This window comes from Labeo rohita, chromosome 10 (assembly GCF_022985175.1).
Source record: "Labeo rohita strain BAU-BD-2019 chromosome 10, IGBB_LRoh.1.0, whole genome shotgun sequence".
Classification (NCBI taxonomy): Eukaryota; Metazoa; Chordata; class Actinopteri; order Cypriniformes; family Cyprinidae; genus Labeo; species Labeo rohita.
The window spans coordinates 15,166,550-15,191,650 of record NC_066878.1 but is presented as its reverse complement, the minus strand read 5'-3'; the positions used below and the strand labels follow the sequence as shown (position 1 = coordinate 15,191,650).

The 25,101-nt window shown below is 35.0% G+C and overlaps 1 protein-coding gene across 4 annotated transcripts in view; it reads left to right on the top strand.

Annotated features, from left to right (window-relative positions):
- Positions 1-25,101, top strand: part of dpysl2b (dihydropyrimidinase like 2b) — a 39,235-nt gene that overhangs the window by 653 nt on the left and 13,481 nt on the right. Inside the window, exons 2-12 of one of the 4 annotated variants that reach the window (XM_051120438.1) lie at positions 423-689; positions 14,244-14,332; positions 14,521-14,705; positions 18,424-18,588; positions 18,743-18,804; positions 20,740-20,820; positions 21,187-21,255; positions 21,354-21,474; positions 21,779-21,935; positions 24,344-24,485; positions 24,694-24,864. In XM_051120438.1, the coding sequence (XP_050976395.1) occupies positions 438-689; positions 14,244-14,332; positions 14,521-14,705; positions 18,424-18,588; positions 18,743-18,804; positions 20,740-20,820; positions 21,187-21,255; positions 21,354-21,474; positions 21,779-21,935; positions 24,344-24,485; positions 24,694-24,864 (1,494 nt within the window). In that variant the 5' untranslated portion in view covers positions 423-437. Of the gene's footprint in view, positions 1-367; positions 690-4,786; positions 5,062-14,243; positions 14,333-14,520; positions 14,706-18,423; positions 18,589-18,742; positions 18,805-20,739; positions 20,821-21,186; positions 21,256-21,353; positions 21,475-21,778; positions 21,936-24,343; positions 24,486-24,693; positions 24,865-25,101 lie in introns of those variants that run through there. The other 3 variants (XM_051120437.1, XM_051120436.1, XM_051120439.1) reach the window with 3 other exon arrangements.

The window sequence follows — 25,101 nt, the reverse complement described above, 5'->3', positions numbered from 1 at the left end:
TAACAGCATAATTTGCATGCTCCACATTTATTTGCATTCATTCTTCGTGTTTTTGTATTGTTCAACAGATTGTTCAACATGAGTAGGCATCTTTTCTAAAAGGCTTTTCGTGCGATCAATTGCTTATTAATATGCAGGGCTGAATGGTGTGGATATTATAATGCATTGCTTTGGCGACCTGATGAAATGCGAATGGGTTGTTTTTATGATTTCACTTCATTTAAATAAGGATAAATTCCTTCTTATCTTTATTGAGGATTCCTAATTCCATTAGCATTCCTTTAAGATTTCTCTGACACGTATAGGAACCTCCACGCCTCACATGTAATGTTGTTTCTCACCTCCCATTGGGAAAACTAACGTTTAGTGTCCACAGAGCTCTCTAGCCCGGGGGTTTACGTGCCTTTGCATCCACCTGACAGTATTCACTGAGAGAAATGTCTGCTGCCGGAGATGTGCCTGCGTTCTTCCAGAACATGGGAAGCTCCAGCCCCAACCAGCCACGGCAGAAATTCTGTGGCATGTTCTGCCCGGTGGAGGGTTCGGCGGAAAACAAGACGCTGGACTTTGACTCGCTGTCCTCAGGGAAAGGTCGAGTGATCGAGAGGCAGAAGGATATCTCCAAACCACGAAAGGTGGAGATCAGGAGAAGTACCGGAAAAGAGATTCTGCAGAACTTAAACGACGAGGTAAGAGCTGCAGGGATTGTGCACTGTCATGTGGGTGGAAACATTAACACAACTGCATATATCAGTCTTCACTCAGATGAAGCCTTCCTTGCTTATAATAACAATCAACCAGATACAAGCTTTATTGTTGCTTTTATGTTTTGATTTTCAAAAAACATAGTTTGAATTATATTTATGTACCCAGATCTGAAAATATTTTAACGAAGGTTCTGTAGAATCCAATCAATTATGAATACTGGTTTGAACATGGTTTTTGTTAACGTTTGCAGTCCATATTCCACAGCTAATAATTTGCAGAATGCTTGATTCTGATTGGTCAGTCACGGAGTTCTGTTGTCAAATGTTTTTGTGTAATCTCTAAACTTTATATTTGACTTTTGTGCATTTGAATAAAATTACGAATTATTTTAAAGGATTAGTTTCCTTCCAGAATAAAATTAAAAAGAAATTAAAGAGGTTCTATTATGCTCTTTTACAAAGTCTTGATTTTGTTTTGGGGGTGTACTAGAACATGCTTTCATGCTTGGTGGTTCGAAAAACACATTATTTTTAACATAATTTACATTATTACAATACATCTCTCCCAGCCTGGCACATAAGGCTCGATTAGTTCCTGGTTTAATTAAGGCCCGCCTTCCAAAAAACAAAATGTTGTGATTGGTTAGCTCTCCCACTGCGTTGCGATTGGCGAACAGCTTAGATGGTGTTTCAGCACTGCCACGCCCCTTGTCGAAGAAACAAGTTCCTTGTACAACTATTAGTGCAAGCTAGATTAAAGTGATTCTTACGTTTTAAATATGGATATTTTTCTTACAAAAACACATCGATTCACTACAGAGGAGGGGGATTAATAAAGCTTGGGAGTGCCAGGATAAATTTTAATATAGCTCAGATTGCATTTGTCTGAAAGAAGCAAGTCATGTACACCTAGGATGCATGGAAGGTGAGTAAATAATATGCTACAGTAGTGTTGGGTCCTATCATCAGCCTATGAGATCGCAGATACATGATATTATTGTGCTAATGTATTTAATTAATTACATACTTAGTTTCATTGCCGAAACCAGCTCCAGCATAAGGCTAAAAGCATCCTAACATTATCAAGGAACATCATCACTGATCAGCCTAGCCTATTCTAGTGCAAGTTTATGCATTTTAAAAAATCACTTGCGTTATAAGTGAAGGTATCTACACTGTATGATGAATAAATCTCTTACCACACACTGCACACGTCTGCGGCGCGATTTGTAACTTTGTAGATCTTTTTTATGCCCAAAGATACACACCACACACTGACTAAAGTTAAAAAAGTGAAAAAGCATAATATCACCCCTTTAAGATTTTTGAGGAAAACATTCCGGGAATTTTTTCTTTATATAGTGGACTTAAATGGGGATCAATGGGTTGAAGGTCCAAATTGCAATTTCAAAGCAGCTTCAAAGGGCTGAGGAATAAGGGTCTTATCAATCAAAACGAATGGTCATTTTCTAAAAGAAATTAAATATTTATATACTTTTAACCACAAATGCTTGTCTTGCACTAGTTCTGCATTTGGAAAGGTCACACGTGGATAGTTCTTCCGCTGTGTACTTCAGTTCAAAAAGGTAGGGTATGAAAAACAACATCTCATTTTCTCCTCCAACTTCAAAATTGTCCAACATCGTTGTTTTACCTTTTTTTGTAAAAGGTGCTTGACTTTCTTTGCATGTTTTCTTTGTAAACACTGGGTCAGTACTTCCGGCTTTGTCACGTGTGACCTTTCCAACATGACTATGTAATGAGTGAAGTTGAGCTAGTGCAAGACGAGCATTTGTGGTTTATAAGTATGTAAATTTGTAATCTTCTTTAGAAAGTAACCAGTCATTTCACTACATAACCCTTATTCCTCAGCTGGAATCATGTAGAGCCCTTTGAAGCTGCATTGAATCTGCAGTTTGGACCTTCAACCCACTGGCCACCACTAAAGTCCACTATATAAAGAGAAAAATCCTGAAATGTTTTCCTCAAAAATGTATTTTATAATTTCTTTTCGACTAAAGAAAGAAAGACATAAGTAAATCATCAGTAAATTTTTATTCTGGAAGTGAACTAATCCTTTAAGGCATGAATATTTGCTGTTCTCAGGATACATAAAACCCCTATAGTCATTATACCTCGCAAAGTTTAGAACTAATTTAGATATGAGGAGCAGCCCTTCTAGATCATTTTTTTAAAAATAGAAAATGTACAAATCCTTCAAAATGATGATTAAAACATCCAATAAGTCTGTTTAGAGTCCAGTTTTTGTTCCTGAGAGTCTAATAATTCTATGTGTGGGCCCTGGTATCTGGATGCGGTAACCATAGCTACAGAGACAGTGATGCTGAGCCATGGTTGAAGTATGCCCCAATAGGGCTTTAACTTGTACTTGAGACCTGTTAAAAAGCTCATAAGAGTCAGAATGACCTCAACTCAGAATTATATTCAGAATTACCCCCAAGTTAGAGAACAGAAAATCATATAGCCGTTTCACCGAATGTTGCTAGTCAGCAGAAATGACAGGGCTTTTATACATGGTAACATGATACTACAATCAAGAAAACGCTGTGTCACTCAAACAGGAAATTGTTCTATGTATGGCAAGTGTGATTTAAAGGAATAGTTAAAACAAAAATGAAAATTCTGTCATTAATTACTCACCGTCATGTCGTTCCAAAACCGTAAGAGTTTTGTCCATCCTTAGAAAACAAATTAAGACATTTTTGATGAAATCCGAGAGCTTTCTGACCATGCATAGACAGCAATGCAACTAACATGTTCAAGGCACATAAAGGTAGTCCATGTGATCAGTGGTTCTACTGTAATATTATGAAGATATCAGAATATTGTTTGTGTGCAAAGAAAACAAAAATAACAACTTTATTCAACAATTTCTTCTGTTCTGTGTCAGTCTTTGACCTGCATTCACAAGAGTATCATGATGCAAGAAAACATTTTATTGATGTCCTTACTACCTTTCTGCGCCTTGAATGTGGTAGTTGCATCGCTGTCTATGCAGGGTCAGAAAGCTGTCAGATTTAATCAAAAATGTCTTAATTTGTGTTCTAAAGATGACCAAAGGTCTAACATGTTTGGAACAACATGAGGGTGAGTAATTAATGACAGAGCTTTTATTTTTGAGTGAACTATCCCTTTAAGGCCACTCCTATGCTTTTTTCTTGACTGATAGCTTTAATGACTGCAGAGATCAATGGCATGTTTAGATCTACTGCATTGAGCCCAAAGCAGCCAGAAGGACCCGGATACTGAGCAGTAGTGTTTGCGTATTATATAAACTAAGATATGGGGCAAAAGATTAACTTTCAGAACGCAGTAACTGTGTATTACATACTGTTCTGAATTGCTAGAACTAAACTTTGCAAATATGAATTGTTTTGTTAGTCATAATGACAATCTCAGAAACAAGAAATAGTGCCTTTTTTAAGTGTCTTTTTTACATTTATATTGATATATAAAAATCATTTGAACATCTAAGTCACATTTATTTGATCAAACTGTTTATTTTGAAGCCATTTTCAAACGTAATATCCAGGGATTACTTTATTTGAATAAAACAAGCCTTTGCATAAAATTTGTGTTTTTATTTATTTATTCATTGCTTCTTGACTATGTGTCAAGATCAGATCTAAACTGATCTTTTTTTTAGAAAAATAATATTTATGCATAATAATGTATACATAATATATTATGAACAATTAATAATATAACAAAATAGCTTTACAACTATATTCCCCAAGAAATGTCTGCCCTTTATTTTTTTTCATAGATAGATAGATAGATAATGTGTAATCACTGTGTATTTTTAATTAATTATTCCAGGAGAAAAATGTACCGTGTCAATGACTGTTTTATTAATTTGCAGTCATTTGCATACCAATTATGTTTATTATTCATGGCACAGTTTTTGTTTTCCGTCACTTTCGATCTGGTCATGCAAACACAGATCCGTGTGCCATTAAACCCATTGTCTGAAACATTGGTCACCCTCTCTGGACTCAGAGGAGGAGCTGCTGGCTATCCAGGGCGGGGTTGTGCGCATGCGCGCTGCTCACCGCTATGAAAATCTCTCGTTTTGTCTCAGACAGTCTGGGTGGACTTGGTGCATCAGTGGAGAGGAGATATTGGGCACAGGTCCTTTGTCCTTTACATTTCCAGCGCTTTGACCTCCTCAGTCGCCTCTTAATTTCTAAAGGACTACAAAAATTGTCCTAAACCAAGCCATTTCCCCTCCCAAACAGCATCCATTATCACAGTGATAACGGTTCATCAAAGGGAATAGAGCATAAAGAAGATGTCTGGCTATCAGGGCAAGAAGAATATTCCCCGCATAACCGTGAGTTATGGAATATCTTCTTTAATTGTTTGCTAAGTATAAAGCATGGTATTTAGAATCTTGTAAGAATAAATGTATTTGATTTGCGGTGCTCTGAATCCGAACGCTCGCTGCTTTGCGTAGCTACGCTACATTACGTTGCTCAGGTGCTTGGAGCCGGTAAACTTAAGATGTTTTAGCAAAATTAAGCTGTCAACGTGTTTAATTTATGTCTTGAAGCTCTACTGCAGCACGGCAGTGCGTTCAAGGACTGTTATGAGTTTCACACCCCATCTACAACCGCGACGCAACAAAACCGGAACGCTGCCTTTATAATTAATGAAGCTGTTTATGCCGCGTTCTGTTTGCGTCGCGTCACTCGCGTTTTATGTAGCGAATAAACCACAGCCTTCCAAAGTTTGCAAAGCCTAATAACTGCGTTGTGAGAAACCAACCATCAGTATTTGACGCGAACACAACGTGTTTGAGGGAGCGGTACAGGATAATGGAAAAACGCATGGCAAACCGAAGGGAAAATGAGCAAATTTCCTTCCTCAAGCTAGTGGGTTTGATTTATATTAGCTGCATGGACTACTTCTGTGTTTTTGTTGCATTTGGTCATGCTATGTATTGAAATAACTGTTTGTGGAGTCACAGTACAATAGACATTATCATGCTTCCCCACCCATCTGATTATAACATATCTACATGACATCACTATGCAGCCAATTTGATCTGTTTTATAGTAAAACATGCTGGAAATAGCTGTCGAATGAAGCTCCCAGTCGGCTCGGCTGGTGGCGGGTGTGCCTTTGTTTCTTTTCAAAGGAAGCACTTTGGGCTGAGGTTTGGGGGAGAGCTTCAGGACACGCTTTTAGATTCCCTAAGCGATGTTGAATGAGAAGTAGGTGGGTTGTGGTTTCCATCCAGCATGTTAAGGAAACCGCATCCAGCTCTTAGTAAGATCTAAGAGGCTGGAGAAAAGCCAGTCGGAGAGTAGCACGTGCAGGGTCGCATGCAGAAATGCTGGAAAGAAGGAAAAATAGGCAAGGAGAACGAGCCATTTGGGAGAAATGCTTGTGGAGTTGCTGAAAGCTGTCGGTGCCACACCCCTATTCCGGTGGCTGTCTTTTAGTGTCGCGTCTATGGCACATCAACGTTTGGGAAAGTAATAGGAATGGAATTCACACTTCCAAACGGATCTGTCGATTGACATCAAATGCCTCCCTGGAGCTTAGGTCGCTCGGTCAATTTTTACTTGTTGCGTTCGTTATAACTGTAGTCACAGCTTGGGCCCGTCATTCATCACCTCTTGTACTGTAGTGGAATTCATGCGCCGTCTCGACCCGAAATTGCTCGCCACAGACCTCCCAAGCACACTGTGACCCAAAGACCCCATGCATAAATATTGTCCTCCGAAAAGCTTGAGGACAATTGGGTGAATTGTCACAGAGAAGAGCAATTGGTAGTGTAAATGACAGACTGTCCATCTTTGTTTGATCTGTGTTTCCTGTGGATTTTTTTTTTTCTTCTCCTGCATAAATAGACCCAGGCGTGGTTTGGATACACACATAGTTGACACACAAGCATATGGCAGCATGGCTGGTGTGCTGGAGGGTGGCTGGAATGGTTAATGGGTGGGTCGGGGTGGACCAGCTGCATTGGTCAGCTGCGCAGACAGGCGGAGGAGGGTGACACCTTCTTGAGGCTCATTAAAGATGAATGTTAGCTTTAATTCAGCACCTGCCTAGTCACTTTCAGCTGTAGTTGTGAGGTCAGATATCAGAAGAATTTTTATGTTCATAAATTCATTGACTCCTTTGTTAAATTCACTTGTTTTCATGTTAATCACTTACTGGGATTGTTACGTCATAACTTATTAATAACTTACTGGGCGGATTATAGTTCTGCTACATTCTTGTTTGGAGTTTCTAGATTTTTCAGCATCACACTTACTGTAAAAGACAAAAATAAATATATTAGTGAGTGAATAAATACTCAAAGTGAGTGAATGCATTTCATTTTAGTAAATTTAGTATTTATTTTATTCATTATTATTTATATTCAATGCTTGTTTTAATATTTATTAATTTGTTTACTAAATAAAGATTTTAATATTTCTTTTTGCTTTACTCAGTTAATTGCTACAGAAAGATTTATTTTTAAATAGTTTTAATATTCTTTTTTTTTTAAATATTTATCATCTGTCATCAACCAAATATATACATAAATGTTTATTTAAATAAAATATAATTTTTAGTAAATAAATGTTAATATGCATGTATTTACAATATTTATTAATTTAATAAATAAGTAAAAATTATTTATTTACGTCACGTGTATTTAATTACTACACTAAGGTGAAAATTTTATTCTAAATATCATGTTTCTGTATTGAATGACTTTAGTAAATAAAATGTTATTTATTAAAATAATGATAATAAAAATTAATGCATTTATTTAAATTATTTATTTACTAAAGATATTTTATTTTTAAAGATTTTTTTGCTTTACTCAGTTACTTAATTACTACAGAAACGTTAAAATTTTATAATATTTTTATATATATATATATATATATATATAATTATATGTAAATACATATATACAAAATTTGTAATTTAATTGTAAATGTCATTTTTTGTGTTTAGTAATTAAATTAATATGTAAGTAATTTGTTGACATTACTTAATTTATTTACTAAATAAAGGTGATAGTATATTTATTAATGTTTATTTTTTGCTACTGAGTTAATTACTACAGAAAGATTTATTTTGTAATATTTTAAATATTTATCTTATTTGTTATATCTATCACCTTTCTGTAGTAATTAAATAAATAATTACATAAGTAAAGCATATACACACACACACACACACACACACACACATACATAAATAATTATTACAACAAAATAATTTTTAGTAAATAAATATCTTTAAAGATGTATTTAAATATATATATATATATATAGTAAATGAATCAATATTTATTTTGAATAAAACTAATTACAATATTTATTAATTTAATAAATATTATTTATTTGTTACTCAAGGTATTATTTAATTACTACACAAAAAATTAAATTGTAAAAATGAAATAAGTAATTAATTATTCAAATAAAATATCCTTTTCAATAAATGAATGAGTAAATATTTAAGACAAAACTGTTATTTGTATTTAGTAAATACTATGTAAGTAATGTATTTGCATTATTTATTAATTAATTTACTTAATAAATAGTTTTATTTATTTATGCATTAAATATTTAATAACTATAGAAAAAGTTTTATTAAAAAATAAACATTTGTAGTAAATTACATAAGCAAAGGAAATAAATATTTATAAAAATAAAATACAATCATTAGTAATAAATTTTAGTTGAAAAAATGTAAGAAAATAAATACAAATGTGTGCATATCATCTGTTTATTGCATGTATTTTTGTGTATTTTGTAGTTTTTGAATCTACAGTCTAAAATACTGTGATTCCAATAAAACCCCTTCTCAGCCCAGTATTCTGGTTTCCATGACGACCGCAGCAGCTCCAGTGCAACCCAGTGATCTGTCCCAGAATGCACTGCTGACCTGTCTCGCGTTCACCCCCACCACAAAGCCCCGTCTCCTCTCTGACTCGTACCAAGCAGTCTGCCAGCAGCATGTTTTCTTACCCTCCAAATAACATTTCCATTCATAACGACTTATCAAATAGCTACGTTTGCACCCCAAAGAGGGTAAAAGGCAACAAGCACGCTAACAGACAATCCACACTTACGTTTTTTCCTTTAAGAGGATCATATGCGGCTCAACCTGGCAGCTAGAATCCGGCTCAACCAAATCCGTTTCTAAACGACCGAAGTATGGAATTGCGAGCGGTTAAACCCAAGGTCTGGAAGTCAGTCAATTTGGATTACTATTGAGTGCAAATGAGCACGTAGCATCACTATATAGCTTCAGGTCTTTATGGTTCATACCATACGCTTGATATAGACATGAAAGTGTTATTTCACCATGCCTGTTTAAACTTCCATTATCATTTATGGAAAGCAGTAAAATAAACACGCTGACCTGAAGACTTCCTGTCAGTGTTCTCATGCACTAAGTATCCAGCACTTAACTCTGGAAAAGATCCAAAACAAGCACCAGTTCGGTTCATAGAGTCCATATTTTTTTTACTTCCTCTAATTAACATTACGACCTTTTCGATGATGTCATAATGCTGCGATGGCTCTGATTGGTCGGTTTGGAAACGGATGGCAGTGATTGTCTGGGTTATGTAATGCATGTTATGAAGCAGCTGTTGAGTGTGGCTGACCGCCAAAGCCACTTGCACGGTCCCAGAAGCTCTTCGGGACATAAAAAGTAGACGGCATTCTTCCTCTGTAGAAGCTGGTATTGGTTTGTCTGTGAATTAAGCTGAATGAAGGTGTACGAAAGCAAATGAAGCACCGTTTGGTTTTTTTGTAAAGCTATATCTAGTGTTTTTTTCTTGTTGTGGGATGTGTAGTAGGAGATGTCAGGTCACTGGAGTATTTTCTTTCATCGCTAAGTGAATCAGGGCAGGGCTTGGGAAGCCACCCAGGGCCTCATGTTGCCGGGTTGCCGACAAGCACGCAAAGAGGCAGAAACGCAGACAGAGCCGCCTTTGTCCCCGTGCGGTGCAGAGGGCCTTGTGACTGGAATTGTTCCACTGCTCCCCTTTCAGAAAAATGGCCGTTCTTCTGGGGCCCTGAATGTAAAGAGATTCCTGGGTGGTGGCGGCAGCGGCGGCTGTAGCGGGGTTTCTAGCCAACTTTAGCCTTCGTACTGTAGGGAGGCGTGATGCTGTAGGGAAAGATAAAAAGATACTGTTTTCATCTTATTTACGCATTGCTTGGCAAATGTATCAAGTATGCAACTAATTCAGAAAAGAACAGGACATTTTTTGATCGTTCCTATTCACTTAATTGTACTGTGCTATTTTTCGTTCACTGAAGCGTGAGACTGGGTTCCTGCCTCTAAAATCTGAATATAGCACAAATCAATAGCAATTGAGAGTGTGATGAACAAACGCACTCCCATCACTGAATGAGTCAGTTTTTGTTTTTGTTTTTTTGTAAATAAAGTGATATTAATATAAAGTATTAATATAAACTTATATACTTATAATATATATATATATATATATATATATATATACACACAATTCATTCATTTATTCATTAATTACAATAATTATTACCAATTTTTTAATAATTAGGTAAAGTAAGTAATTGCATTTTTATTAATATATATATATATATACAGTGGGTACGGAAAGTATTCAGACCCCCTTAAATTTTTCACTCTTTGTTATATTGCAGCCATTTGCTAAAATCATTTAAGTTCATTTTTTTCCCTCATTAATGTACACACAGCACCCCATATTGACAGAAAAACACAGAACTGTTGACATTTTTGCAGATTTATTAAAAAAGAAAAACTGAAATATCACATGGTCCTAAGTATTCAGACCCTTTGCTGTGACACTCATATATTTAACTCAGGTGCTGTCCGTTTCTTCTGATCATCCTTGAGATGGTTCTACACCTTCATTTGAGTCCAGCTGTGTTTGATTATACTGATTGGACTTGATTAGGAAAGCCACACATCTGTCTATATAAGACCTTACAGCTCACAGTGCATGTCAGAGCAAATGAGAATCATGAGGTCAAAGGAACTGCCTGAAGAGCTCAGAGACAGAATTGTGGCAAGGCACAGATCTGGCCAAGGTTGCAAAAAAATTTCTGCTGCACTTAAGGTTCCTAAGAGCACAGTGGCCTCCATAATCCTTAAATGGAGGACGTTTGGGACGACCAGAACCCTTCCTAGAGCTGGCCGTCTGGCCAAACTGAGCTATCGGGGGAGAAGAGCCTTGGTGAGAGAGGTAAAGAAGAACCCAAAGATCACTGTGGCTGAGCTCCAGAGATGCAGTCGGGAGATGGGAGAAAGTTGTAGAAAGTCAACCATCACTGCAGCCCTCCACCAGTCAGGGCTTTATGGCAGAGTGGACCGACGGAAGCCTCTCCTCAGTGCAAGACACATGAAAAAACACCTGAAGGACTCCAAGATGGTGAGAAATAAGATTCTATGGTCTGATGAGACCAAGATAGAACTTTTTGGCCTTAATTCTAAGCGGTATGTGTGGAGAAAACCAGGCACTGCTCATCACCTGTCCAATACACTCCCAACAGTGAAGCATGGTGGTGGCAGCATCATGCTGTGGGGGTGTTTTTCAGCTGCAGGGACAGGACGACTGGTTGCAATCGAGGGAAAGATGAATGCGGCCAAGTACAAGGATATAATGGACGAAAACCTTCTCCAGAGTGCTCAGGACCTCAGACTGGGCCGAAGGTTAACCTTCCAACAAGACAATGACCCTAAGCACACAGCTAAAATAACGAAGGAGTGGCTTCACAACAACTCCGTGACTGTTCTTGAATGGCCCAGCCAGAGCCCTGACTTAAACCCAATTGAGCATCTCTGGAGAGACCTAAAAATGGCTGTCCACCAACATTTACCATCCAACCTGACAGAACTGGAGAGGATCTGCAAGGAGGAATGGAAGAGGATCCCCAAATCCAGGTGTGAAAAACTTGTTGCATCTTTCCCAAAAAGACTCATGGCTGTATTAGATCAAAAGGGTGCTTCTACTAAATACTGAGCAAAGGGTCTGAATACTTAGGACCATGTGATATTTCAGTTTTTCTTTTTTAATAAATCTGCAAAAATGTCAACAATTCTGTGTTTTTCTGTCAATATGGGGTGCTGTGTGTACATTAATGAGGAAAAAAATGAACTTAAATGATTTTAGCAAATGCCTGCAATATAACAAAGAGTGAAAAATTTAAGGGGGTCTGAATACTTTCCGTACCCACTGTATATACATACATACATACATATATTTTTTAGTTCATTCATTCATTCATTACAATTATTTACTACAGAAAGATAAAAAAAAATTGTTTATCTATTTATTTAATTAATTATTTATCATGTTTTTGTAGCAATATATATATATTTTTTATTTAGTTTATTCATTCATTCATACATTCATTACAATTATTTACTACAGAAAGATGAAAAATATTTATTGTTTATTTATTAATTAATTATTTATTATATTTCTGTAGCAATATATATATATATATATATATATATATATATATGTATTAGGGCTGTCAAATGATTAATTGTGATTAATCGCATACAAAATAAAATTTCTCCTAAATATATACAAAATGAATGTATATATTTAAGGGAAATATGTTATTTATATACAAAATATTTGTATTTATATTTAATATAAATTATATAAAATTATAATAAGTATTTATACTTATAATCGTTTGACAGCCCTAATATATATTACATTTTATTAATTAATATATATTTTATTCATTCATTCATTCATTCTGAATTGAATATATATCAGATTTCTGTAGCAATTAAATAATTCATTAAGTAAAGTAAGTAATTCAATATTTATTGATTAATTACCAGTTAAATGCACATAATTTTAAATTAACTACTTACTTGTATTGTTACATAAATGCTTATTAATAACTTAATGACACATAATAGTTCCGTTACATTCTTGTTTGCAGATTCTGGGTTTTTCAGCATTAAATCTATTGTAAAAAAACATAAATTCTTTAGTGTAAGTAAATAGTTTTTAAATATTTATTTATTTGCTTCAATATTTATATGCAAGATTTACTTCACTATTTATTCATGTGTTGTTAATAATTTATTTATTTATGTGTTACCTAAGCAATTATTTGTAGAATTACTGCAGAAAGATGAACATTTAATTATATAAATATATATATATATATATATATATATATATATATATATATTTATATAGTAAATAAATGAATAAACTATTTACAATCAAAACTATTGTCTGTTTAGTAAATGAGTATTTAAGTAAATAAGTAACACTTTACCATAAGGTTCGTTAGTTAACATTAGTTAACTATATTAGTTAACATGAACTAAGAATGAACTAAGAACAATACTTCTACAGCATTTATTAATTTTAGTTAATGTTAATTTCAGCATTTTCTAATGTATTATTATAATCACAAGTTGTGTTTGTTGATGTACTGTGAACTACCATGCACAAATAATAAACGACTGTATTTGTATTAACTTACATTAATGAAGATTAATAAATACTGTAATAAATGTTTTTCATTTTTCATTGATGTTAGTTAATACATTAACTAAAGTTAACCAGTGACACCTTATTTTAAAGTTTCCAATTAATTCTTCTTCACTTCTTTGTACTGTCTCATATTGTTCATTCACTAAAGTGTGATTGATTTGTCTGCCTGTCAAAGACTGACTATAGTGCAAACCAGTAGAATTCAGCTGTGGTTGTCCATTGGTTGGACCTATAGAACAAGCACAACCCCTTCCCTGAATGAGTCAGTGTTTGAATCAAAACAAGACTCGTGAATGAACTGGGACATCTCGTTTGTGAAGAAACTAAACAATTAATACATTGAAAATGAGTATGTGCATGTAATTTGTTCATTTCAGCATGTGAGCCAGTCTTGTTTACAACAAGGAGATAAAGCGTGCATAAACGTGTCAAAAATTACCATACACGGTTATTTAGTAAACCTTAGTAGATTTGTAAATATGCATATATTAATAAGACTTCCTGGGTTATTAGGTCTTGTTTTTTTTATCAAATAAGTTAAGAGCATGATTCAGTAACTCACTGATAACACAAAAGAAACACAAAAGATTGTTGTTGCAATGCAAAGCAACCTAGAAATGGTCACTGAATGAATCAGAATTTTAAATATCCACAAAAGATTTGAGTAGCTGAGATCTGTCAAAATCCCATTCACTAATGCAGTTCACATTAGACTAGAAATAGCAATCAGCTCAGATTGTAAGGGTGAATCACTGTCTTCCAGGATCAACTGAGCACATTGTAGTGCAGTGACAGATAAATGTTCCATGGTGAACATGTGTTTATAATTGTAAAGACCACAGAATTCACTGATGCTGCTCATGAAGAATGTGGGTGACGCTATACTGCTTTCTGATTTACTGGCTCCTGGATAAATCTGTATTTACAGAGTCTATATTTACCTTAAATCTATATATGAACAAACACTTCTCACTTCGAGTTAATACTAAACCGGCCTTTATCTGTCATTACAGAGTGACCGTCTCTTGATTAAAGGAGCGAAGATTGTGAACGATGATCAGTCGTTCTGTGCCGACATCTATATGGAGGATGGTCTGATCAAGTGAGTGTAAAATACATTAGGTGAACTGTTTCTCTAGTAGTCTGAGGTTATAAAGTTAGTGTGTGCATAATATGCCCTTATATCATATGACACATAAAGAGATAATGTAATTTGGCCCTTGAAATTAAATTAGGATTGCTTTGATTGTATAACTCATATTGCTTTTCATATCTCACTCTTGTTTACAGGCAGATCGGAGAGAATCTGATAGTGCCCGGTGGGGTGAAGACCATCGATGCTCATGGGCGTATGGTGATGCCGGGCGGCATTGATGTGCACACGCGCTTCCAGATGCCTGACAGGGGCATGACTGCTGCAGATGACTTCTATCAAGGCACCCGCGCTGCGCTGGCTGGAGGAACCACCATGATCAGTATGTGTTCAACTGTCTTTAGTGTGATAAGTTTGTAGAGGAAACTGAGCCAGGACTAGTTTGTGTGCTGTTTGCATATCAGCCACCCAGAACATCATAGCAGCAACCTAGCAATGCCATAGCAACCACCCAAAATGCTATAGCATCACCCCAGCAATGCTCTAGCGACCACTTATCAGCACCTTGGCAACTATCCACAATGCCATAGCATCACCCGTAGTAACGCACTGGCAACCAAACAGCAATGCCTGAGCAACCACCCACAACACCATAACAACAATCTAATAATGCCCTGGTAACATCCTAGCAACCATCCAAAATGCCATAGCAATACCCATCAATGCTCTAGCTACTTCCTACAGCCACCTAGTCTCAACTACAACATCATACTTCATACAACCAGCAATACCCTGGCAACCACCCAGGATTCTATAGCAGTGCTCTAGAAATCACCCACAATGCTGTAGCAACCACTTATCAACACCCTGGCAACTATCCACAGTCCCATAGCATCACCCCAGCAATGCTCCAGCAACCACTTAGCAAAGTTCTGGCAACCATCCACAACACCATTGCAACCACTTAGCAATGCCCTGGCAAACGAACATAACACCTGGGCAAATACACAGTAATGTGTTAAACACTGCTCAGAACTGTTTAGAAACTGCTGATATCTATGGACTAGAAATTCGTAGACTTTAAAGAATCATATACAAGTAAGAAATGCCCTAGAAACCACAACAATGCCATAGCAACCACCTAGCAAATGCTACTGCAGGAACCTACAACACATAGCAAGCATTTAAGAATGCTCTAGTAACGCCCTGGTAACCAAACACCAATGCCTGAGCAACTACCCACAACATCATAACAACAATCTAGTAATCCCTTAGTAACATCCTAGCAACCACCCATAATGCCATAGCAACACCCCATCAAAGCTCTAGCTACTTCCCACAGCCACCTAGTCTCAACAACAACATCATACAACCAGCAATACCCTGGCAACCACCCATAATTCTATAGCACTGCTCTAGAAATCACCCACAATGCTGTAGCAACCACTTATCAACACCCTAGCAACCACTCACAACACCATGCCAACAACCTAGTCATGCCCTAGTAACTGGCAGTCAACCAGCAATACCCTGTCAACGACCCACAATTCAGTAGCAATACTCTAGAAACCATTCACAGTGCCATAGCAACCACTTAGCAATGCCCTGGCAACCACCGACAACACCTGGGCAAGCACATAATATTAAACTCTACTCAGAACAGCTTAGCAACCGCTATTTTTTAGGAACCAGAAACACAGTGTCACAGCAGCCACAACAATGCCATAGTAACCACCTAGCAAACGCCATTGCATCTACCTACAACACATAGCAACCATCTAATAATGCTTTAGTAACACCCTGGCAGCCACCAACAATACCACATAGCAGCAACACCATGGCAACCACCTAGCAACTACTCACAATGCCATAGCAACCACCTAACAACACCCTGGCAACTACCCACACCTTCCGAACAAACACATAGTAATACTTAAACTGTTTTAAAAAACACTTAGTGACAGCTAAAATCTAAAAACCAGAAAATCATAGACTTGTGCCAGTAAACAATGCCTTAGAAACCACTCTGACTGTCATAGCAGCCACAACAGTGCCATAGCAACCACCTAGCAAATGCCATTGCATCTACCTACAATGCACAGCAACTGTCTAATAATGCTGTAGCAACACTCTAGCAGCCACCAACGATACCATAGCAACCACCTTTAGCACCATAGTAACCACCTTGAATAATCTTGCAACCACCCACGTCACCAGAGCAACCACTTTGCAACACCCTGGCAACCACCCACAATGCTACATAGCATCAGCACCATGGCAACCACCTAGCAACTATCAACAATGCCAAAGCAACCACCTAACAACAAACCCTGGCATTTAACCACAACATCTGAACAAATGCGTAGTAATGCTTAAACACTAATAAAAACATTCAGCGTCCTAATATCTAAGAACCAGAAAATCATAGTCCTGTGCCACTAAGCAATACCCTAGAAACCACCCACAGTGCTATAGCAACCACTATCAACAGCCTGACAACCACCCATTGTGGGTGGTTTCTAGAGCATCTAAGTGTTTTTAATATCGTTTAAGCATTACTATGCGTTTGTTGGATGTTGTGAGTAGTTGCCAGGGTGTTGTTGAATGGTTGCTATGGCATTGTTGGTAGTTGCTAGGTGGTTGCCATGGTGTTGCTGCTATGTGGCGTTGTGGGTGGTTGCCAGGGTGGTGCTAAGTGGTTGCTAGATTATTGCTAGGTGGTTACTATGGTGGTGTAGGTGGTTGCTACAGTATTTTTGGTGGCTTCCAGGGTGTTGTAGTTGCTATTACACTGTGAGTGGTTTCTAGGGTATTGCTTACTGGCACAGGTCTATGATTTTTTGGTTCCTAGATATTAGCTACTTATTTACACTCTGGCAACCACCCACAGTGCCATAGCAACCACTTATTAACACCCTGGCAACCATCTACAATGCCATAGGAACCATGTAGCAATGCCAGAGCAACCACCCACAACACCATACCTAGCAACTACCAACAAAGCCATAGCAACCACTTAGCAACACCCTGGCAACTACCCACAACATCCGAACAAACGCATAGTAATGCTTAAGCGCTATTAAAACACTTAGTGACCACTAATGTCTAGGAACCAAAAAAAAAAAAAATCATAGACCTGTGTGAGTTAGCTACACACTAGAAACCACTCACAGTGTCATAGCAACTACAACAATGCCATAGCAACCACCTAGCAACACCCTGGCAACTAACCACAACACCAAAACAAACGCATAGTAATGCTTAAACTACTCAAAACACTTGGCAACTGCTCATATCTAGGAACCAGAATTGTATAGAGATTTGTAAGTAAGCAATGCCCTAGCAACCACCCAAAATACCATAGCAACCACCTAGCAACACCCTAGCGACAACAACAATTCCATAGCTATCATCTGTTAATGCCATATCAAGCACAGCTCATAATTTCTCCTATTTACTTGTGATCTTAAAGGGATAGTTCACCCAAAAATGAAAATCAATGACTCACCTTCATCTCGTCCTAAACCCGTAAGATCTTCGTTCATCTTCGGAACACAAATTAAGATATTCTTGATGAATTCTGAGAGCTTTCAGACCCTGCATAGACAGCAATGCAACTGACACGTTCAAGGCCCAGAAAGGTAGTAAGGACATTGTTAAAATAGTGATATCAGTGGATCAACTGTAATTTTATGAAGCTATGACCATACTTTTTGTGCGCAATATTATGGACGTGAATGGCTACCCAGCAACTGTTTAGTTATCACATTACATTTTTGGGTGGACTGTCCCTTTAAGCTATGGTTTGAGCTACTTTTAAAGAACTATGAACTTTTAAAGAACTCAAGAACTACCTTTTCCTAAGTGTTATGAGAGCTGCAATGTTTAGCTGAGTCACCTGTATTCTTTATGATATAGCCGTCATTGACAGCGTCTGACAGCAGTGCAGACAGGACGGAGACAGTGTGCTTAAAATAGTACAAGAGACTATTTTAACATCTCCGTTATCCTCATTTCAGAGCAGCATTGATGTACTTATTAATATGAAGGAGCTCTTCAATATCTGCCTAACCACTGCATGTATGTGTGTTTGTGAACAGTTGATCATGTGGTTTCCGAACCCGGGACGAGTCTGATCTCGGCCTTCAACCAGTGGCGGGAATGGGCAGACAGTAAAGCGTGCTGTGACTATTCTCTTCATGTGGACATCACCGAATGGCACAAGGGTGTTCAGGAGGAGATGGAGGCGCTCGTCAAAGATCACGGTAAACCACTGTCAACATCTGTATCTGCTGTACAAGCCCAGCAGAGTTAGCGAATACTGCATCGCTCAGGAATTCTGCTGCTGCGCTGTTTCACTAATGTCTCACGGACTCCTTCATTTCGCTCTGTAATTTCATCCCCCGTCTTTGTGTGTAGGCATTAACTCTTTCCTCGTCTACCTGGCTTACAAAGATGTTTTCCAGCTCACTGATTCCCAGGTATGGCTTCCTTAATGCGTTGCACCTACAGTACCTACTTTTATCTTACAGTCAGTCTCATGAAACCTGTCAAAAGCACACCCTGGTCATATTTAACTATTAAATCAAAAAAGAGAAATAAAAATTATGAAAATTAACCTTTTTTGGACCAATTTTTTAATCTTATTTTTATATGTATTTTTATGTGTAACTTTGCGTGCCTATGCACTTACAAAAATATTATGATATTACCATGGTTTTAGACATGTAAATTAACAAATTTATTTGTAAATGTATTTATTTATTTATTTACAGTTTAATGTGACATTCCTGAAAAAACAACTGGCTATTCATTTACACACACACAACGTACATTCATTTATTTATATATTTATTCATTTGTTTAGAATTTTTTTATTTATATATTTATTTGTTAATTTAGATTTTTTTAATGTGCAGTTTAATGTGACTTTCAAAAAAAAAAAAAACCCTGGGTACTCAAAAGAAGTACATTTCTTTCTGTCTTTCTTTCTTTACATTTTTTTATAATAATAATACAATTTTGATTATAATATTTAATAATAAAATAATAACTTTAAAAGTTTTTATAATAATAATAATATTTATTTATGTGCAGTTTAATGTGACTTTCCTGGAAAAAACCCTGGCTATTCATTTACAAACAAAAAACATTTATTTATTTATTTATTTACTTACTTAAATTTTTTTGGTGTGCAGTTCAATATGACTTTTCTGGGGGGAAAACACTGCATTTACAAATAATAATAATAATAATAATAATTATTATTATTATTATTATTACTATTATTATATTATATTTGAATTAATTAATTAATTAATTATTTTTTATGTGTGTGTATTTGTGTACCGTTTAATGTGACTTTCCTGGAAAGACCCCTGGCTCAAAATAAATAAATAAATACATTACAGTACAATAAATAATAAATTACATCAATTTGTTTATATATACATTTATTTATTTATTTACAATTTTAGTGTGCAGTTTAATGTGACTTTCCTGGAAAAGTAAACCCTGGCTATGCATTTACAAATCAGTGGGGGGAAAAGTATATTTTTATTTTATTTTATTTTATTTTATTTTATTTTATTTTATTTTATTTTATTTTATTTTATTTTATTTTATTTTAATTTTAGTGTGCAGTTTAAGTGAATTTTCCTTGACAAAACCCTGGCTATTTAAGAAAGAAAGAAAGAAAGAAAGAAAGAGAAAGAAAGAAAGAAAGAAAGAAAGAAAGAAAGAAAAAGAAAGAACATTTATTTATTTCTATGTTTATTTATCCATTTAGATTTTTCAGTGTGCAGTTTAATGTGACTGTTGAAATAAAATGTTGACTATTCTTTTACAAAAAAATACACTTATTTATTTATATATTTATTTGTTAATTTAGAATTTTTAAGTGTGCAGTTTAATGTGACTGAAAAAAAAAACCCTTGAAGAACATTGATTGATCTGTTTAATTATTTATTTGTTTAGCCATTTAATTAATTTTTATTTATTTTTTATTTATTTTTATTATTTTTTTTTAGAAAAATCTGACTATGCACTAACAAAAACTACCATAGTAGTACCATGGTTTTAGACCAATGGCAAATTGGTCAAACATGGAATTTGGCAGTCAAAATGTTTTTTTTTTTTTTTTTAATTACTTTAAATTAATTAAATCTGTTACCATCACAGTACCATGGTACTGCTTTAGATGGCACAGTACCGGGTTTTGAAGAGTTTGCGGTTTTTAATTCTAAATGACATTTGTAGAAAAGAAAAGAAAAAAAGCTAAGAAATCTAAACAGAGTCCTTTGGCAATTGAATAGTCTGCCGGTGAGCGTTGCATCTGTTTTAAGCCTGCTCCGTCATTCACCATTCCTTTCTAAGTGTCAGCATTTGTGTGACTTCAAGTGTGTGTTTGTGTGCAGATCTACGAAGTGTTCAGTGTCATCCGGGACCTCGGGGCCATCGCTCAGGTCCACGCTGAAAACGGAGACATCATAGCCGAGGTGAGATCTTCAGAGAGGCTACACCGTCCAGCGCCGAGCCCCATTACTCAGAGTTACTATCAACAATAAACTGTTTGGAGATGTTAAATCAAAACATATGCTCCACAATGAGCACTCAGACTTTATACTGGCAAGCACAACCAAAGCAAATATTCCTACATGAGGCCAATATAATTAATGGCAGATGACTTTTGGCACACGGCTATGTGTATTTATCATGATCAAGATAAGCAAACTCTTCATAATAAAGACATTTTTAATATACACAGTGTATATTGAGACGATGACATCATTATTTAAAGATTCAGCGATCTCATGTTGCTCTTATCATCCCATCCTGATGGTTTTCTGTCTTTTATTCATCAGGAGCAGCGCAGGATTTTGGAGTTGGGCATCACTGGACCAGAGGGACATGTCCTCAGTCGTCCAGAGGAGGTGAACAGTGAATTCTGGGAAAAGACGCCCATTTTCTTATGTTTCTGCAGCTCTGTTGAAGAAAACAATTCCGTACGAATTGGTTTTATTGGTTTTAGGTGGAGGCGGAGGCAGTGAACCGCTCCGTAACAGTGGCCAATCAGACCAACTGCCCTCTTTACATCACCAAGGTGATGAGCAAGAGTGCCGCTGATGTCATCGCCCAGGCCAGGAAGAAAGGTGAGAGCCAAAATGGCGTCTACCAACATGGAAGAACATTCTGAAGTGGTTTAATCTAATTCCTCTCTCCGTGCCATTAAAATGAGGTATTATTATTAGGTCTGGACAAGCGAGGCAGGTTTTATAAGTTGGGATGCATTGCAGTCCTGCAAAAAAATCATAATTTAGCATCTATGACTCAGCTGTTCTTGGCTAGACAGCAAGAAATGACATCATGGTGGTTGGGCTCCAGGATCAGGGCGAGGGAATTACTGTGAAATTATATATGCCTATACCTAATTTGGGATATCTTTGAACCGTTTAGGTACCGTTGTGTACGGAGAGCCAATCACAGCCAGTCTTGGCACGGACGGCTCGCACTATTGGAGCAAGAACTGGGCCAAGGCCGCCGCCTACGTCACGTCCCCACCCTTGAGTCCGGATCCCACCACGCCGGACTATCTCAACTCACTGCTGTCGTGGTAAGAGCACTCAAAGTTTGTTTATTTGTGGTGTGCATTACTGATTTGATTCGTTCCGGTGGTGGAGCCCTGTAATTATTATAGTACTGTAAGAAAATTAAAAATGTATGGGGTATGAGAGTAGTTAAAAAAAAAAAAAAAAGTGACTAATGTGTATAAGTTTCATATTACCTCAGGCGACTTCAAAGTGAACTGAAGAGTTGACCTTAAGTTTAGGAGGTGATTTGAAGTCTGCAGTATGGTTTACTTTTTAAAGATTGTTTATTATTATTATTATTATTATTCAATTTAATACACAAAATATATTATAAAATAATATTCTAAGTGAAGAATTACTTCACTTAGACAACTTACTAAATTGATGAAACTGTTGTTTTGTTTTTTTATTAGCAATATATCAATTATTATTAGTACTACACATTATATTTATTATATTATTAATATTATTAATTTTATTAAATTAGTAAGTATTATAGTATTTTATTTCAAAATAAATTAATTACAAATATATTGCATATGACACAATAATACAATTATTGCATTTTAGTATGTATGTTTTTTAGGTATATTAATTATTAATTATAAAATTGAACACACAAAATATATATTACAAAATAATATTCTAAGTGAAGAATTAATGATTCAGTTGATAAAATTGTGTTGTTTTTATTAGCAATATAACCATTATTATTATTATTATTATTATTACACATTAGATTTATTATATATAATATATGTTACACATTTTATTATTTTATTATATTAATTATTCTAGTGTTTTATTACAAAATAAATTAATTATAAAATAATGTTCAAGCAATAATGATAGAAATTATTGTATTTATTTATTAGCAATATTCATTATTATTAATATTAGTAGTAGTAGTAGTAGTAGTATTTATACATTTTTATACACTAAATATATATTACAAAATAATATTTTAAGTAAGGAATTACTGATTAAACTGATGAAATTATTTTTTGTTTTTGTTTTTTATTAGTAGAATAACATTTTATTATATTAATTATTATAGTATTTTATTACAAAATAAATTAATTACAAAATATTCCATGTGAAGCAATAATGATATAAATTATTGTATTTTAGTACGTACATTTATTAGCAATATTAATTAGTAGTAGTAGTAGTAGTATTTGTAACATTTTATACACAAAATATATATTACAAAAAAATATTCTAAGGAATTACTAATTAAATTGATGAAATTATTGTTTTGGTTTTGTTTATTTATTAGTAAAATAACAATTATTATTATTATTATTATTACATATGAGAATTATTATGTGCATTTTATTTAAAATCTATAATATATATTATGTGATTATTATTTTTAATATATTCATAATTATCATAGTATTTTATTACAAAATAAATTAACTATGAAATAATATGCCACGTAAAACAATAATTATAAAATGATTGTATTTTAGTATGTATATTTATTAGCAACAGTATAACAGTTATTATTAATGTTATTTATTACTAATTCTAAAATTGAATACAGAAAATATATATTACAAAATAATACTCTAAGTAAAGAATTAATGATTAAATTGATAAAAGTTTGTTTTTGTTTTAGCAATATAACTATTATCATTATCATTGTTATTATTATTATTATTATTTTGATTACGTATGATATGTGCAATATTTATTATTTTTTATGTATAATATATATTATTAATATTATACATTTTATTATATTAATAATTATTATAGTATTTTATTTCAAAATAAATTAACTAAAAATATTATTCAAAGTGAAGCAATGACAAAAATTGTGTATTTTTAATGTATTTTATTAGCAATATTAATTAATAGTTATTATTATTTAATTTTATTATATTAATTTGTATGTATTTTTCTTAGCAATATTAACTATAATAATTTTTTTATCATTAATATTATAATTGAAAGACAATAATATTAATGACAGAAACAACAATAATATATTATTTTGTATATTAACAATTATTAAATTATCATAATATTTTTTGTATTTATGTATTTCTTTTTATTGTTATCAATTTAATAGTGCAAAAAGTATGTTACTACTCCTACTACAACTACTAATAATAATATTAACAACAATATTCAGATATCTGTTGGAATATCCATAATATAATAGTAATCATTATAATAAATACACATTAGTATTTATTTTTTTTATTTATATTATTAATAAATCCAAGGCACTTTTAGGGCCAAAAACTGTGAATTTAAAAAATGGGATTTTAGACCACGTTTGTTCTGAGATAGTTTCATTTAAAGTGGACACAATTGTGAAAAAGGGTTCACTAAGTGGATAAATGTAAATGTTTGTAGAATAGGCTCAATTGTTTTGTCCCAACTTGAAATTTGTCTTCTCATTCACTCCACGCTTCAGCGGGGACCTGCAGGTAACAGGAAGCGCTCACTGCACCTTTAACACCGCCCAGAGAGCCGTGGGTAAAGACGACTTCACCCTCATCCCTGAAGGAACCAATGGCACTGAGGAGAGGATGTCCATCATCTGGGACAAATGTGTGGTGAGGCAGAAATACTAGTCTGCAAATAATAAGAAGAGACATTTAATCACAAGCTGCTACAGAGAACTTTCTTCAGTTGTATAAACAAAATCAGCCAGTGGTTACGTGAGTCTAAATAGTCCCCACTGAGCAGACAAGCACACTCGAGCGAACACAAACACAACCGAGACAAGCCGTCATCTCTCCCTGTGGTCCCCCTCGTTCGTAGGTAACTGGAAAAATGGACGAAAATCAGTTTGTGGCCGTCACCAGCACCAACGCTGCTAAGATCTTCAACCTGTACCCACGCAAGGGTCGCATCGCCGTGGGTTCAGACGCCGATCTGGTTCTGTGGGACCCTGATGTCACGAAGATCATCTCAGCGAAGAGCCACAATCTGGTGAGATCTGTTTAAAACAGACCCTGTTTACTTTCCTAACACGTGTTCCTGGTCTTAGTGTGCATGATTCACTGGTGCACATTAGGGCTGTCATAATTCCTTAATCCAATTTGAGTATGCAATTTTTAAAAAAGTCCTCGATTGCATTATGTCCCTTGTTGAGTAATGCCGCAGTCACGCCGTGCCGTAATTCCGAGACGAAAACACGTGACATTCTGCTCTATCTGAATTATGTGT